This window comes from Equus caballus, chromosome 8 (assembly GCF_041296265.1).
Source record: "Equus caballus isolate H_3958 breed thoroughbred chromosome 8, TB-T2T, whole genome shotgun sequence".
Classification (NCBI taxonomy): Eukaryota; Metazoa; Chordata; class Mammalia; order Perissodactyla; family Equidae; genus Equus; species Equus caballus.
This window is the reverse complement of record NC_091691.1, coordinates 11664243-11682464: the sequence shown is the minus strand read 5'-3', so window position 1 is coordinate 11682464 and position 18222 is coordinate 11664243. Positions and strand designations below refer to the sequence as shown.

The 18222-nt window shown below is 43.5% G+C and overlaps 1 protein-coding gene across 15 annotated transcripts in view; it reads left to right on the top strand.

Annotated features, from left to right (window-relative positions):
* The window catches only part of GRK3 (G protein-coupled receptor kinase 3), a 129670-nt gene that overhangs the window by 16243 nt on the left and 95205 nt on the right, over window positions 1-18222 (top strand). For 11 of the 15 annotated variants that reach the window (XM_070275120.1, XM_070275123.1, XM_070275125.1 and 8 more), the window contains 1 exon segment: window positions 7101-7177. The exons of the other annotated variants lie outside the window; for them this stretch is intronic. In XM_070275120.1, the coding sequence (XP_070131221.1) occupies window positions 7101-7177 (77 nt within the window). 15 annotated transcript variants of the gene reach the window in all.

The following is an 18222-nucleotide window of genomic DNA, read 5'->3' as shown; positions in this document are numbered from 1 at the left end:
CCTTCTGTAATTGGCCCAAAGAAGCATACTTGTCACATCGTGTTGGGACTTGCTGTTTACTTTGCTGTCGCCCCTCTCGACATGAGTTTCTTCAGGGCAGAGACGCGTAGGACTCCCCGTGTCTTCCTGGTGGCCCGCGTGGCGCCTGGCCCATAGAAAGGATGCAGTACACGTTTTGAATGACTGAATGATTTTTTTTCAAGTTTCAGATACTTATTCATCAGTGTAGACCCTACACAATATCCCAGCGTGGTTTTGTGCACTTAGAGGGGAAGTCTTTCCTGGTTAAGTGGACGGTTGTGCCGGTGGCTTCTGGAACACCTTCATTCTTTATTCTTTACTTTTCTCCGTTTGGGGGAGACCTTCACTACAAAGCAGCTTCGTAGTGAAACATTTCGTTTAGATGTTGGGACCTTCTTTCGTCACTTTGCTGTAATCTGTTCACTGAGTAGAACTTGTATGGGTCATTAGGACCCAGTTTGTTCCAGGGTTCGGGGTTGTTCTTTCTGTCCCAACTGAAGTCTGATGTATGTTTATGTATTTATAATGCATTGTGGGAAATGGGACGACAGTGCCGTTGGACGGGCAGCGGAAACTGTAGCGAGAGGGCTTACTCTGCTGGAGTCGGGGATGGCGTCTCAGGGTTAGCGACCCTGACCCGGATCCTGGAGGATGAGTAGGAGGGTTGTCTTAGAGGGAATAGCATTTGCAGAATCACTGAGCAGTGAAGTCCGGTGTGGCTGCCCTGGGACGAAGACAGCGGCGAGATGTGGCTGAGGATTTGGGGCCCCTTTGGAAATGCTCCCTATTATAAGAGTTTGGATGTTGGGCAAAGTGAGGGGCCCTTGGAATCTTCTGGGTTAATTACACGAAAAGTTGCTCTTGGAAACGAGGAGGATGCCGCGCGCCCTCCTGCAGGGTCTCCTTGCTGCTAGTCTCTTCCCCTCTGATGCTTGTTCTGCACAGACCGCGACACAGCTGTGGAGTGAAGCTGCTTATGTATGGCTGCTGACTCAAAGGCATTTTGATGAAAGGGTGAATGGATTCTAAAATGATTATTGTAACCGATATGAAGGGATGGTTTAGACCATGAAATTCAGTAGCTTTGATTAGGTAAACTGATGACCCCATGAATTTGTTTATCCGTCAGATTGTGTGTCTTTGGGGGTGACTTTTGTCTATGGCGACGGGTTTTTTTTGGCTAGGGAAATTTGAGTATGTTTAGTGTCCCTTTAATGTCGGGTAACATATTGCAAAGAAAAAGGCATTAAAAACAGGATGTGGATTGTCAAAATATTGTAGGAAAAAAGCACAAAGGATTCACATTTAGCTGAATTGGGTTGTGACCCTCTGAATTTAGATCTCTCCTGTGGAATTGTTTAATGTGATGCAAATTATATGCAAGACTTTTCTGCCGAAGACCTGGTGACCCAGGAACCTTGAGAAGAGTTGACATTAAGCTGTACCAGACCCTTGCACAGCCCTCAGAATCTGGTAGAGTTTGGTGGTTTGAAACCTAGTAAAGTTTTTATTGTGACTTTGGATAATCTAGCTTTATTTGGGGTGTTTAATGAATAGTGAGTGGAAAATATTTAGTAACTACATATGAAAGAAAGCAACTTGGAGGGAGGAATTGAATCTTGGTATGACTGCTTAGTCATCCTATTTTTAAAAAATCTGCCTTTTGGGTTCCTTGACGGTCAGGAATGGTGCTTCTAACAGGGCATTCTCTTAGCATCATGCTCCATCTTTACAATTACCTTATGTGATGCTAGTTTTTTTAGGTGATATGTTATTTGAAGTATTTGTTTAGATGCCTTTTACTTTAGACATTAGAATGAAACAGAATTAAACTTTGTATGGAATATAGAGGCTTTTAATAATGGGAAATATTTGGCTATGTTGCCAATATTGCAGTTTCTCTACTAGTAAGGTGTTGAAGTGCAACTTAGTCCGCCTACTCTTTGCCCAGTAGAGAGCAGATGTCTGGTGCCTCGTCTTTGAGCCCCTTTAATAGTAGAGAAAAATTTTTAATTGTGATACAATATTTATTATACTTACCCTGCATTTATATAGCAGGACCCCAATAGGTCATGAGAGGTAGGGTTGGTGTATCTCCAACCAGTTGGGATTAAATTAAAAAAAAGTCCATTATGCCTCCAATCAATATACATGGTATTGTATATAGTATAGATGCCTTATTTTGATGAAGAGGTATGTAAAGGAATGGTCCAGGAATCCAGAGGCCACAATTTGATTTTTTTCAACTCTCCACAGTGAAGATTCCAAATACATAGAGGAGAGAATAATGTAATGAAATTGATGTCGCCAACACGCAGCTTTATCAGTGATCAGCGCATTACCAATCTTGTTTCATCCATACCTGCTAGTTCCCTTTAGATTATTTTGAAGCATACCTAGACATGGTCTGTCATTTCATCTGTATTTCTGTATGTATTTCTAAAAGAGGAGAACTCTTTTAAGATATAAAAACATAAGCAAAAACATAAGCATACATTGCCACTGCTAAAAAAGTAATACTTTCTTAAGGTCGTCAAATTTTCAGTCTGTACGCCCATTTCTCCAGTTTTTGTAAGAATGTTTTTCTTACTTGAGTTGAGTTTTAAATAAGGTCTGTCCATTATGCCCGATTGTTGTTTCTTTTGCCCTTTTGAACTATAGGTTCCCCAATTTTTGTTAAAGAAATCAAGTCTTGTGTTGTGTAGAATTTCCCACACTCCAGATTTTGCTGATCGCATCCTTTTGGTGTAATTAAAAAACACCACAACAGCTTTATTGAGTGTAATTAACATAAAATAACTGCACATATTTCAAATGTCCAGTTTGGTAACTTTTGTCTACATCTGTGAAACTATTACCACAATTAAGGTAATGAACTTATATGTTATGTCGCCTTTCAACAATTTTCGATTTTCTGACACCAACTGGGTGTCCTGCGATTCAGTTCACTTCTGGCACTAGCTCCCCTGAGTTGGCACAGACCCCCAGATTAAGGGCTCAGTCCCACAAGACTGCCCCACTTCAGATGCCAGCTGCAAATGGAATCCTCAGTCTACCCTCCTTTCTGCCCAGCTGACTACAAATTTGGGGGTTCCCATGACCCTCCCCTTAGGTTTGATGTTTCACTAGAACTCACAGAACTCAGGAAAATGCTGTGCTCATAGTTAGTTTTAATGTAAAGGGTACAACTCAGAAACTGCCAAGTGGCAGTTACCTAAGGCAAGGTCTTGTGGGGAGGGTAGAGCTTCCGGGCCCTATCGAGGGGCACCACCCTCCCAGTGCATCGATGGGTTCCCCAGTCCCCAAGCTCTCCAGAGCTCATCGTTCTAAAGTTTCTATCAAAGTTTCGTTTTGTGGGCGTGATTGATTAAATCGTTGGCTATTGGTAATAGAACTCCATCTCCAGCCTCCCAGAGGTCAAGTGGTGGGGCTGAAAGTTCCAGTTCGCCCATCACACGTTTGGTCCCTCTGGCAACCAAGCCCAACCTAAGCTGTCTAGGGCTCACCAAGGCTCACTCATTAGCATAAACTCAGGGGTGGTTGACAAGGGCTCCTTAGGAGTAAGACATGCCCATCACTCAGAAAATTCTAAGGGTTTTAGGAGCCCTGTGCCAAGAACTGGGACGAAGACCAAATATATATATATTTTTATTTTACCATATACATCTTCCCCGAAGTTTGCTCCTGCCTCTCTGTAATCAAACGCTATGTATTCTCTGTCTCTCTTTTTTGGATCTGACTTCTTTTAGTCAGAATAATTATTTTGAGACCCGTTTGACAACATGGATGAAATGGACAAATTCCTTAAAAGACACGAGTTACCAAACGTAATACAAGAAGAAATAGAAAATGTGAAGAGCCCTCTATCCATGAAAGAAATGGATTGTAATTTAAAACCTTCCCAGGAAGAAAATTCTAGGCTCCAATGGCTTCACGATGAGTTCTATCAAACATTTAAGGAAGAATTAATGCTTCTTATGCCAACTCTTTCAGAAAATAAAGCGGAAGGGGATAGTTCCTTTCTCATTTTATGACTCATATTGTCCTGTTACCAAAACCAAAGAAAACTGCTACAAGAAAAGGACAAAACGTCTATACTCAAAGCTACAAAATATTGATAGAAATTACAGAAGATCTAGATAAGTGGAGAAATATGTCCTATTTATGGATTGGCCACTTAATATTATTAAGAGGTTAATTTTCTCCCAAATTGATCTGTAGATTTAACATAATACCAATCAAAGGCCCAGCAGGCGTTTTCTGGGAAGAAGTTTCATGTTGATTTAAAAACTTTTATGGAAATTCAAAGAACCTAAGAGAGCTGAAAAAGAAAATAAAAAGCAATAGAGCTAAGTTGGAAGACTTAGATTACCTGGCTTCAAGACTGACGGCAAACCTATGGCAATCAGGACAACGTAGTATTTAGGGAAGGATAGACGTATAGATCAATGCAACAAGATAGTCCAGAGATAGACCCACACAGTGTTGGATCGACAAAAATGACCAAAAAATTCAATGGAGAAAGGGTAGTTTTTCAACAAGTGGTACTGGAACAATTATGTATTATAAGGAGAAAAGGAACCTTGATTCTTATCTTGCATCATACACAAAAATTAACATGAAGTAGATCTTAGGCCTAAACGTAAAAGCTAAAAGCTTTAAAATTTCTAAAGGGGGCCGGCCCAGTGGCGCAGTGGTTAAGTTCGCAGGTTCTGCTTTGGCGGCCCAGGGTCCCCGGTTCTGATCCCGAGTGTGGACCTGCGTACGCACCGCTTGTCAAGCCATGATGTGGTAGGCATCCCACATATAAAGTAGAGGAAGATGGGCACGGAAGTTAGCTCAGGGCCAGTCTTCCTCAGCAAAAAGAGGAGGATTGGTGGCAGATGTTAGCTCAGGGCTAATCTTCCTCAAAAAAAATTTTTTTTTCTAAAGGAAAATATAGGTTAAAATCTTCACGACCCTGGGATGTGAAAGATTTCTTAGCATAGACTATCCACCAAAGAACTAAACAATAAGTCAGAGGTCATCAGCTAAATAATTCTGCTCTGAGAAGGACTTCATGAAGAAAATGAAGAGGCAAGATGCAGACTGGGAGAAAATATTATCATATAGATCTGATGTAAGACTTGTTTCCAGGCTATATAAAGAAATTTTACAACTGAGGAATAACACAGACAACTCAATGAAAAGGCAAAAGATTTCACTACGCCCCTCACAAAAGAAGATATGCAGATCCCAGTGATCATGCACAAACACGCTCAACATCGTTATTCATTAGGGAAACGCAAATTAAAATACAAATGAAAACAAAATGCCGCTACACACCCAACAGAATGGCTAAAACTAAAAAGACTGACAACGCAAGTGCTGGCAAGGGATATGGAGCAACTGGAACTATCATACATTGTTGGTGGGAATATAAAATCGTATAACCAGTTTGGAATCTGGTCCAGCCCTTTTTCATAGTGTGAAATATAATTTACCATGGGAGCACCAATTTCACGTCTACATATTTACCCATGAAAAATGAAAACACACGCCCATAAAAAGACAGATGTACAAATATTTAAAGCAGCTTTATTCATAATAGCTCCAAACTGGAGACAACTGAAATGTCTATCAGCAGAAGAATGGAGGAACAAATGGTGGCATATTCGTACAATGACATACCACTTGGCAGTAAAAAAGAACTAAATACTTATGCGTACAACACTATGGGTGAAGCTTGCTTATGCCGAGTGAAAGAAGCCAGACACAAAAGATGACATATTGTATGATTTTATTTATGTAAAATTCTAGAGCTGGAGCAAGTAATCTATAGTAACAGAAAGGAGATCAATAGTAGCCTGGATCCTGGCGTATGGGGAGATTGATTGCAAAGGGGCATCTTTTGGGGTGATGCAAATATTCTATATCTTGATTAGGATGGTAGGTATATGTGAAAAACTCATCTAATGGTACACTTAAAATATGCATTAATTATGTATAAATTATACCTCAGTTAGTTTGTTTTAAAGTGTAAAAAAAAAGGGGGAGGTAATGTCAAATTGTTGTCCATCCGTGGATGATAGAGATGCGATCTGTGCTTTTGCCATTTGGATAATCACTTTTGGTTCACTCATTGAATGATCCCTCCTTTGCCCATTTTTCTGCTTGTTACTTCTATTGTGTATTGAAGTTCTCTGGCGGGGGTGGGGCGGGAGGAGTCAGTGTCTGTGTCTCTGTTCCATTTCACTGATCAATTTATCCTGTCTTAGTTATTTTAGCTTCATAATTAGCCCCATTATCATTGTTCTCTTTCTTCAGGAATGTTTTTGATTTTCTTGACCCTGCGTTGGTTTGGACACATTTTATAAAGAGCTCATCTGTTTCTGTGTTCTATGAAAAACCCTATTGGAATATTGATGGATGTTGTATCGATTTTATAGATAAATTTGGGTAAATTTTGAATTTTTGCAGTATTAAATCTTTCTGTTCATAACTGTGGTGTCTCTCTCCTTTTATTAAAATCTTCTTTAATGTCTCTCCATACAATTTGTCATTTTCCCTGTAAAGTTCCTCCACATATTTTGAAAGATTTCTTCCCAGGCATGTGATATTTCTTAATTTACCGTAAGTGAAATTTTCCGTCTAATTATGTTTTCTCATGGTTTATTGTTGATATATAGGAATGTGATGTTTTTTCAATATTAATCATAGATTCGGGGGACATTTGCTTTTGTTTTAGAAAGAAGCTCGTTGGTGGATTAGCAGCATTCGTCGTGTATGTGCACACACTGGTGCATATTTTGGAAAGCAGTTGTGTTCAGGTTGAGCTTTCCCAAAGTCCTTGTTATTTTGTGTAGTCGAGCCTCTACATGTGAGGTTGGCCCCGAGTGGCAGGAGAGGCTACTGCTGGAGCCATAATGTGCCTGGCTCTGCGTCTGCTCAGCCGTTCCTGCCGTCATGGGTGTCAGTAAGAGGGGCCTCTCGTCTGGCCAGTATCCTTGAGTTAAGACATCCACGTATTTTCTCATCTGGGGATGGTTCCTCATGATGCTGGCTGTAATTGTTAAAAACGTGTCACTCTTCTCTTTTAGTATCCGGAGTGTGATGCAGAAGTATCTTGAGGAGAGAAATGAAATAACCTTTGACAAGATTTTTAATCAGAAAATTGGTAAGTCCTGCTTGCTCGCTTGGCATGCTGTCATTCAGGATGGTGTCGGGAGACAAACAGTTGCATACATGCAGCCCTAATGCATTAAATGCTTTATAGCTCAAGCCGGGAATGACGGGGATTTCATGGAATCAACAGGATCCTTAACGATTGCTTGTATTCCTAGTAACGCATCTTGTGAATAAGCTATTGGCAGACAGACTAGTTTGACTCTAGGTTTTAAGGCAGTTTGGGGGTTGCCAAAAACAAAGGATTGGGTAGGTGGTGGGCAGAAAGAAGCTCTCCCTGGACCCGCTTCTGACGCTGCTGTCGTACTTTCTGTGATCACAGGGAGCTGGCCTGTGTCCTCAGAAACGTTACCCCACTCTTGTGGTTTGCTGTCTCCTTCCAAAGCGTGGGGCTGGCTCACTGGATCTCATCAGGTTTCAAGGGTTTGTGGGTTTTGTGCCCTGCTCGTTATTGTCAGTTCCACATCAATTACTCGTATTCCTGTGGCTCCTTCAGAGTCTCTGCTTAGCGTGTCACCGGGACTCCACCTGTGGTGTACGCAGATTAAGCAGCCAACTCTCACCGGCTGATGCGCAGCCGGTCATGGCCCGTGCTGGTCTTGGCCCGTGCAGACGTATGGCTGTGGAGGAGCGCTCTGTGCCTACCAGCAGTTAGTGCCCAGAGAAGTTCGACTGGGCAGGAATCGCTTCACTGTGGGGTTTCAAGGCGAATGAAGAAATGAGATGTGTTATGTTCTCACCTGCGAACTGAAAGGCTGGCGATTTGTTTAGAGGTGACTGTCAGCCGGGTGAGGTTAGAGCCGTAGTCCACGTACTTATTTTTTTTCATTCCCCCACATCAGTTCCTGCCATCCGGAAATTTCCTAAACAATATTTTGTTCTCATCTAGGATAGGATTCGTCATTTGGCCCTCCAGCTGGCTGTCTTGTTAACCTGCCCTCGGTGATGTGGCAAACAGATAATTCTAGGGTTTTTACGTGAAAAATGCATAGCTAAGTGTCAGACAATAGGCAGTTCTTTTTCATTCTTTGCACCTTGCTGGCTTCCTGCAATCATTCAGACAAGGTTTGCTGAGGAATTGGGTCTTAGTTTTCAAATTATTTTACTTCTAGAGGAAATTACTTACTGAAGGTCCCTAGGACTCTATTTCTGCGTTTAGTTCGGTTTCCGTGATTCATAGACGCGGACCGATGATCCCTTTGGCACTGAATATTCTTGGCGATCATTCTGGGCGGCCGTTCCGCTCACAGGTACGGAGACGTGGACTCGGGCGGTGCAGCGACTTGCTCTGGTCCCCAGTTCTCCTTCTCTGCTCTGATCATCCTTTAAAGACTATTGGAAAGGAAACAGTGAACATAAAATGTGCTCCAGAAGGTCACCCGGTGAGCACTGGATAGATTTTTTTAAAGAAAGAGTTACGATGCTCTTTTTTGTTCATGTAGAGCAGAAACTGGTACCGAAAGTCTTTGGATTTTTGTAAACCAATTTTCACCTGGTCACAACAATTAGTCCTGTATTAAGGCGGTCTTCCATCGACATAGTTTCTGTGATAACCTGTGAAATACAGTGGTGGAAAGGTGGGTGACGTGCTCTGGAGAAGCAGGTGACGTGTGGCCTGTCTGCGGTGAGGACAGTGTGTGGAGAGCTGATGGCCCCGGGCCACACGGGAAAACTTCATCCTGCTCGTCGGCATTTGGGTGGGGAGCAGATCAGTTAGAAGGGTTTGGTTTTAATCTCATTTTTTGTGGCCACTTCTCATTGTTTTCATGGGATCTGGGTAGCCGTCATCCATATAAATGCTCTCCTTTGCTTCTGATTTTGTCCTAAAAAAATAGAAAATAAAACTGTCATGATAACAAGAGAGAGAAACTCCATGTCTTTGGAAGGGAAGAGAAAAAAAGGATTATTTATTACTTAAAATTAAAAAAATTTTTTTTTACCGCTTTATTGAGATATTTTATATAGCATAAAATTCACCCATTTAATGTATACAGTTGAGTAGTTTTTGGTGTATTCACAGAGTTGGGCAACCATCAACACGGTCTCATCTTAGAACATTTTCAACACCTGAAGAAGAAAGTTGGTCCCCATTGGGGGTCACTCTCCATTCTCCCCCTCCCCCACCCCCTCCATTCTGCTGATGTAATTTCTGTCTCTGTGGATTTGTGTATGTTGGACACTCCACGTAAGTGGACTCATACAGTATGTGGTTTTTGCATCTAGCATCTCTCAGGATAATCTCTTCCAGGTTTATCCGTGGTGTAGCCTGGATGAAGGCTTGCTCCTTTCCTTTCTCCGCTTGATAATATTCCACTGTATGGATGGACCACATTTTGTTTATCCCTTCATCTGTCGATGGATATTTGGGTTGTTTCCTCTTTTTGGCTGTTATGAATCATGCTACTATGAGAAGAGGGTATTTTTTAACATATAATTTGAGCAAGCGGATCCCTGTTATTAAGACACGCTGGTGGATGTGACAAGCCCGCCCTCGTGCGCGGCTCTCATTCCAGTCTCTGAAATGCATTGAGGGTTCCTTCTCCCTTTGTGTTTTTGCTCCTCGCTCCTCCTCCTGTGACCCCTTTCCTGTCTGCCATCTCCCCAACACACGTGCCAGCCCCCAAACATTGTCTTTTCCATTTTGGTCTAAACCTTAGCTGAAGCTGGCTCCGCGAGACTTTGATCTGAGCACCTAGTGGCGTTCGTGTGGCCTCATCCTCCGCTCCAGCCAGATTCCACCCCCAGAACAGCCTCACGCGGCACTGATGGTCTGTGACTTTTATCTCAATGGAGCTATTAAAAAAAAATTGTTTAAATAAATAACTCTTTCTTCCCTTCTTTCCAGTTTATGAGCTTGGGGCTGGTGAGCTGGGTGGGGGGAGCTGAGTGTAAACTTGGCTGCAGGAAAGATCAGCCGCGGAGTGGGGGTGGGGCTGGGGAGAGCGCACAAGGGGATGCCCCGGACACGAGTCTATCATTATGTTTTGACACAGCTGTGTATTTAGGGTGTCTAGCCCTTGTCTGTCTGGTCCCTCCTTCTGCCGTGTGGCATTCTCATTTTCTGGCTGGGGATTGGGAGTGGGGAAGAACAGAAGGTTGACAGAGGTAGGAGTAGGTCTCCCTGACTCCCTAGGTCTTCTGTCTTCCTGTGACAGCATCCTCCTTTTTCTCTTTGTCTTCGCCATCTGTTCCGTCTGCCCCTTTCCGTGACTGTGTCCATGTGTTACCGCCTGGTCGACTTCTGTGGTTTTCTCTTGTTGCTCTTTCTGCCTATCAACTCTTCTCTCTTCCCGTACCTCCCAGCATCCCTCATGCTGATGGTCAGCACAGTGTCGGGAGGACTGCCCTCCGATGGATGCTGTAGCTGATGCTGACGTGTAAAAATATTTTGTGAAGTGAAGTGTGTAGAAATCTTTCATTTACATGGCCTGTGCGGCTTTGCTGAGGTGATGGGTGATGGGCAGACCTGGTGGCTACGCCCCAAACTGGTTCTTCCGTTGGTTTTCTCGTCTATAGATGTGGGACTGAGAATAGTACCTTCTTTGTCAGGTTGTTGTGAGGATTCGGCAGGAAACGTGTGTGACGCTCTTAACAGAGTGAGTGCTTCTCAGCAGATGCACAGTGAGTGGAAGCTCTTAAACGAAATTGTTGGTTATAAAAATATCGAGTCATACACAGAAGTAGACTAGGATAATGAACCCCCGTACATAGACATCACCCAGATTCAGTAATTTTCAACATTTTGCTGTACTTGCTTCATCCATCCCCTCCTTTTGTGACTTCTGCAATATTTTAAAGCAATTAGCAAACCCCTCATAGCATTTCAGCCCCATGTACGTCTGTAAAACACAGGAATGTTTTCTTGTACGACCGCCATGCCTTTATCCCAGCCAATGAAAGTGATGATTCTTAGTTTAGTATTTAATGAGGATGCTTACTTTAATACTGCGTCTGATGAATGCATAAAGTCCCTTTACTCTCGTTTGTTTGAATCAGGATCCAGATTTTGTTCTTGTATTGTAATTGATGACAGCGTCTTTTTTAATCTAGAACAGGTACCCCCTCGGCCCCCTCCCCCACAGGTAATTGACTTATGAAGGAAACGGGGCCAGTTTTCCTGTAGAGCGTTCCGCATTCTGGGTTTTTCTCTTTGCTGCTCCTATTTCCTACATTTCCTGTAAACTGAAAGTCAGCTCCAAACGCTCGATGAGATTCGGCGTGAATTTTGTGGCGTGAGGGCCTCACAGGCGGTGCTGAGCGCTTTGTGGCAGGAGGCGCACCCCACACAGGCGGGCCTCTGTCCTCCCGTCTCCAAAGGGGGCTCAGGTGTGGTCAGCGCCCAGGTTCCTCATTAAGCCGTTGTCTGCTGTTTGTTTCATCTTCATGGGTGATATCTGCCTAGATCGGTTATTTTCTTAGGGAGTGGCAAAATGGGGAGTTTTCTCGTTATGTCGTTCCTCCACATCTAGGACTTGACTCAGCAACTTGAGCTCTTTGGTTGCCTTTAGATTTAGTTCGTGTAGGAAGGGTGGGTGTGGTTGGCAGAATTCTCAGACGTCTCCCATTGCCTTCGCCTCTGGGGTTCCTTCCAGGAGTAGCCAAGCTGAAAGGGATGTTGCAGGTGTCATTACTGTTGCGTTGTGGGTGGGCTTCATCTGCTCACACCAGCCCTTTAAGAGCAGAGCATTTCCTCAGGCTGGAGGCAGAAGAGGAAGTCAGGGATGGAAGCACAGAAAGAGTGCACGTCCTGTGGCCAACTGTGCAGATGGAGGGGCCCACATGGGAAGTACTGTGGGTGTTCTCCAGGAGCTGAGTGACCTCTCGATGGCAGGCAGCAAGGACGCAGTGACCTCAGTCCTACAACCACAGATGCTGAATTCTGCCAACAAGCTGAATGAGTTTGGAAGCAGCTCCCTCCCCGGAGCCTCTAGATACGGACCCAGCTTGCCAACACCTTGGTGTTGGCCCTAAGGCGGGAAACCCAGTGGAGCCCACCAGGGCCTCTGACCTGAGCGACCGTGAGCTAATAAATGAGCGGTGGTTCTTTTTTTTTTAGGAAGTTGAGCCCTGAACTAACTACTGCCTAGCTCCCTCTTTTTTTGCTGAGGAAGACTGGCCCTGAGCTAACATCCGTGCCCGTCTTCCTCTACTTTACATGTGGGACGCCTACCACAGCATGGCTTTTTGCCAAGTGGTGCCATGTCTGCACCCGGGATCTGAACCGGCGAACCCCCGGCCGCCGAGAAGCAGAACGTGCGCACTTAACCGCTGCGCCACCGGGCCGGGCCCCTGAGCGATGTTTTTAAGTCACTGAGTCTGCGGTGGTTTCTTACACAGCAATAGAAAACGAACCCAGCAGGATCAATGCTTAATTCTTTGTTTTTAATTGCCAGTTTTCAGAATTAAAAGGGTTAAGTGACAGCTGCTTTTATTCTCTTTCTCATCCTTATATAGAAATTATATGTCTTACTGGACATGAATTAAGTTGATTCCAAATTTGCTGTCAGTAAAACTTACACATTTCGATATTGACACTGTTCTTGGTTTGGCTCATTGAAGGGATGGTTTTAAAGGGACATTGGTTTTTGAATAGACAGTCAAATCAATTTGGCAGTTATGCTTGAGATGATTCTCTTGATAAGATATACTGAAATGATAATTTCATCATATGCAAGTGAGGCACATGGCATTTGATAAATTCCATCTGTCTGTCGACAATCTACTTAGCTTCTCTGTCTGCGTACCCACTCCTATTAGGGGAGGAGGTTTCTGATTAGAAGGAGAGTCCAAAATAGGTCCTTAATTCGTGAAGTATGCAAATGTCGCTCTCGTGTATAAAGAACATCACGGTTCATGTAACATTATGTCATGTATTGCCACAGGAGACATTTCATTTTCTGACACTGACTTCAGAGTTTGATCCAGAGTTTGAAAATTAATCTTTTTGAACTTGCGTGAAATAGTCTTGGTGTCCGAATCATGACTTTTGGTCAAAATAAAACTTGGCAATTTTTACTTTTTTTAAAAGCAGCTTTATTGAAATCTATTGGTATTACCTGCCATAAAATTCACCCATTGTAAGCGTACACTTTGATGAGTTTTAGTACATTCACAGAGCTGTGCAGCCGTCACCACAATCCAATTTGGAAACAACTCCACGCCTCACAGAGACCCCTTGTGCCCATGTGTGGTCACTTCCTGTCCCCGTCCCCAGCCAGCTGCTAATCTGCTTTCCGTCGCTGTAGATTTGCCTTTTCTGAACCTTTCATGTGAGTGGACTCTTACAGTATGGAGCCTGTAGTCTTTGCATCTGGCCTCTGACGTAGCCTGGGGTTTCGGAGGCTCGTCCATGCCGTGTGTACCGGTCCTCCGTTCCCTTTTGTTGCTGAATAATATTCCGTTATATGGGTAGAGCACACTTTGTGTATCCATTCAGAAGTCGATGGACACGTGGATTATTTGCACTTTTTATCTATTACAAACGATACTGCTGTGAACATTTGTGTACAAGCTTGGATATACATTTTCATTTCTTCTGGTTATGTAACTAGGAGTAAAATTGCTAGGTTGTATGGCAAATTCATGTTTTTTTTTTTTTTGAGGAAGATTAGCCCTGAGCTAACATCTGCTGCCAATCCTCCTCTTTTTTGCAGAGGAAGACGGGCCCTGAGCTAACATCCGTGCCCATCTTCCTCTATTTTATATGTGGGACGCCTGCCACAGCATGGCATGCCAAGCGGTGCTGTGTCCGCACCCGGGATCTGAACCAGTGAACCCTGGGCCGCCGAAGTGGAACGTGCGCACTTAACCGCTACACCACCGGGCCGGTCCCAAATTCACGTTTAACTTTTTAAGAAATTACTAATTATTTTCCAAAGTGGCTGTACTGTTTTACATTCTTCCGTCAATTTATGAGAGTTCCAGGTTTGTCATAGCTCCTCAGCACTTGCTGTTGTCTTTGTGATTATTGGCATTCTGCTGGGCATGTTGCTGTGATGCTGAAAGCTAGGCCACTGGGATTACAAATACCATCAGGGTCACCCACGGTGGACAGGTTTCAGCGGAGCTTCCAGACTAAGACAGGCTAGGAAGAAGGACCCGGCCACCCACATCTGAAAAATCAGCCATGACAACCCTGTGAACAGCAGCAGAGCGTCGTCTGATAGAGCCCCGGAAGGTGAGCGGACGGCGCAAAAACCAGGCAGGTTCCGCTCTGCTGTGCACACGGTCGCTAGGAGTCGGAATTGACTCACCAGCACTGACAGCAGAGTGGGTATGAAGTGGTGCTTCATTCTGGTTTTGATTTGTGTTTCCCCAACAGTTAATGCTATTGAACACGTGTGTACTAATTAGCCATTCTTATGTCTTCCTTGGTGAAATGTCTGTTTAAATCTTTTGCCCATTTTAAAAATTGATTGTCATTATTTATATTATTTATCATATGGATAATTTACAAATTTTTTCTCCCAGTTAGTGGCTTCTCTTTTTCATTTTCTTAATGGTGACTTTGGGAGTGCAAAAGGTTTTAATTTTGATGAAGTCCAATTTATACATTTTTTTTAATGAATCATACTTTGGTGTCATATCAAAGAACTTTTTGCCTGATGAAATCTACAGAGATTTTCTTCTATTTTATTTCTAAAAGTTTGATCATTTTAGCTCTTATGTTTAGGTCTTTGGTCGATTTTGAGTTGATTTTTGTATATGGTGTGAGGTAAGGGTCTATCTTGTTTTTGTATGTGGGTATCCAATTGTCTGAACACCGTTTGTTGAAAAAATGTTTCCTTTCCACTTGGGTTATCTTGGCACCTTTGTTGAAAATTAATTGACCGTAAATGTAAGGACTTACTTCTGGACTCTCACTTTCGTTCCATTGGTCTTTGTTTCTGTCCTTATGCCAGCACCACGCTGTCTCGATTGCTGTAGCTTTATAGTAAGTTTTGAAATCGGGAAATAAAAATCCTCCTACTTTGTTCCTTTTTCTAAAAATTGCTTTTGGCTATTCTGGATCCTTTGCATATGCATTTGAATTTTAGCATCAGTTTTTCAATTTCTGTAAAAAAAAATCCTGCTGGAATTTTGAGAGAGATTGTGTTGAATCTATAATTTGGGGAGAATTGCCATTTTAACAATATTGAGTCTTCTATGAAAATGCAGTGTCTCTACATTTATTTAGATTGTCTTTAGTCTCTCTCAGCAATGCTTTGTAGCGTTGTAAATTCCTTGGGATTTTTCTACATGTGGGATCCTGTCTCTGAATAAAAACAATTTTACTTCTTTTCAATCTGGTGCCTTTTATTTTTTTTCAATTTTTCACTTTGATTTCCTAAATACTTTTTATATTGGTCTCAAATGTATTTAGCCTGATTTCAAAGAACATTTACCTAGAAAGAATGCATAAATTATATTTGGCATTTGGGGTTAAGGCATAAGAAATATACTTGCCGTGAGCTTTGAAAACAAAAGTATATATTTCATTATAAAAAGAATACATTGGAAAAGCAGAGATTACTACCTTAGAATATCCTTTAAAAAAAATTTCTAAGCAGTCCTTATGGAAATAAAGATGGACGCAGATATGTCATAGGCATTTATTTAAAACATTTGGTAATTATACAAGACCACAGAATAGTAAGAAACATAAGTGACAAGAAAACATTTTAGGGTTATCTTTTTGTCAGTTTCAAAGAACAAACTTTCTAATCTAGTTCAGAATTTATAAAATTATTGCCTGAAGTGTTTTGTGCTTCAAAACACAATAGATATTGAAAACCTGCAAATATTTATAACGGTGCAAATTCCCACTCAAAGGCTGGGGTTATGTTACAGCCAATGGAGCATTTTCGCCTGTGGTTGGACAGCGGGAAATCCTAACCTGGGAACCAGCTTCCGTCTTTGTTTTCCCTTTTGTGTCCACCTTTGTCTGGAAGTGTTTGCTTCTGTCACTATGAAGGGCCTTCCCCTGACCCACACCCTCTGATGGACGGGTCACGGAGCCGGATTCCCACCCTGTCTTATCCATAAAACGTTCTCCAGCTGAGAGCAGGCAGCCACCACCCGGAAGAAAAACCTGGGGCCCCATTCAATGCTGCATCAATTATCCATCCCTTTGTGCAGACTGTCAGCGAGGGAAAGAGTTAAAGATCCATTTAAGCTTTCAAATAGGAGCGAGCAACACTTGACTAAGCAACAGCTAATTGGATTTTCAATTGAAAAGGCCACGCAGCAACAGGCACAGAGTGGCGAGGGAGCCCCGGGAAGTTAGGGACACAGATACTGTAGAGTTTCACCTTGGGTTTTCTAACAAAAATGCTGCCCAGAGAGCAGAGACACTGGAAGAGAGGGAAAAGCTGTTACTTAAAAACCTCCTGGCAGGCAGGCTTTTCAGCTGAGTTCTTATCTGTGTTGGCTTCGAGAAGCCTGGTGTCGGCTCCTCGCGTTGGCGTCTGCCCCAGCTGGGAGACGCCACCTGCCCTGCAGCGCAGCCTCTCCAGCTCTGAAAATTTGGGACAGCTGAGAGATTGGAAGCAGCTTTCAGAGAGGGTGAAAGGGCTACACCAGTTCCATGAGAAAATTTAGTTTTTTTAAAAAGCAGTTTATTAGGGCTGATTTTCCTTTTAAAACCATCATTCAAGTTCTAAGATCAGCCATAGTGATCACTTCTAAGAAAAATCAGAAGAGCGACATTTTACTGGAATAACACAATCCTTTAGCATCTGCTAATCACCAGAACTGTAGGAAGGCTGGCATCTTACCGCGAGACCCCCGGGCTGCAGGCTGGCGGCTGTCTCTATGATCTTTTAAGTTGTTGCCACTGAGCTTGCCCTGAGCTCGGCTGATAGCAATTACAGGTACTGTTAGTTTAAGACTGTGATGGCTCCCTGGTCCTGAGCGCTGCTCTGCTTCCTGGGCCAGGTAAACATAACGTGCCCAAGTTCACGCACCTCTCGAGAGGCACAGCCAGGATTGGAAGTTATGCTCTTTACAACTGCTTTTTTCTGCCTCTGGCCAGGAAAAGTGAGTGTGGAAATTAGCACGCACATGGCGTTTCTCTCTGTCTCTTTTTTAAATAACATATCGCCATATAATTCCTATTTCCTGTATAATGATGCTATAGTCCAGAATTGGGGTTGATGCACCAAGATCTCTCTCTATCAGATGTGCTTTGCTGAACGAGACATTCCCAATCGAATATGTTTTGAGGGCTTCCCTGGAAATGTCTGTTTAAACAAAAAGGCCATGGTCAAGGCTACGACAGCGCGTCAGGCCACAGAGGGCTTCCGTCCCCCAGCCAGCTTGCCCCGCCAAGGAATCTGTGTGAAACCCACAGACCTCTGGCATGCCAGTGTTGACCACTTGTAAAGTGTGTTTACGGCTGCCAAGGAGGTTCTGAGATTCATGCAAAAGGGCTGCTGGTGATGTTTCTGAGGCATGAGTTTAAGTCTCAAATGTGGGGAAGCCACTTTCTTAGGCAAGAGGTAAGCCTCGCCCGTCAGCCAGAGCCTGCAGCCGACTCAGTGTGCTAGCTCTCTCCCCGCCAGGGTCCACATATTGTAGGGAAAGAAATTTATACGCTCTGGCAGTATTAGCAAATGTGTGTGGTCTTAGTTTACATTGCTGGAGAATGCCAGGGACCTGGGAAACATCGCCTCTCCTGAAAGGGTTGTCCGTCAGCTTTTTGAACTGATGGTGGGGGGTGACGCTGGCTCGCGGACCAGCGCGATAGCTGTGGAGGCGGTGAGAAGTCACTGCCCTCCAGACTTGAAGATGGGATTTGTAATGAGTTGTATGGTGGCACGAAATTGGGTGGGAGGGACCGGGGCTTGCAGGGGACGCATGTCCCCGGGTCCAGTTAAAGGAGTTGCTCTGGTAAGAGGCTGAATGTGTAGGGTGATGGTTTTGTTCCTGCATCTTGGAATTACCGTGACTTGATTTGCACCCAGGGCCAGTTGCTGGAGAGTGTTGACACGCCCCCTTTGCGTTCTGCCTGATGGCTTTAGGTCGGCCTTAAGCTCGGAGCTCTGTCCCAACTCTGAT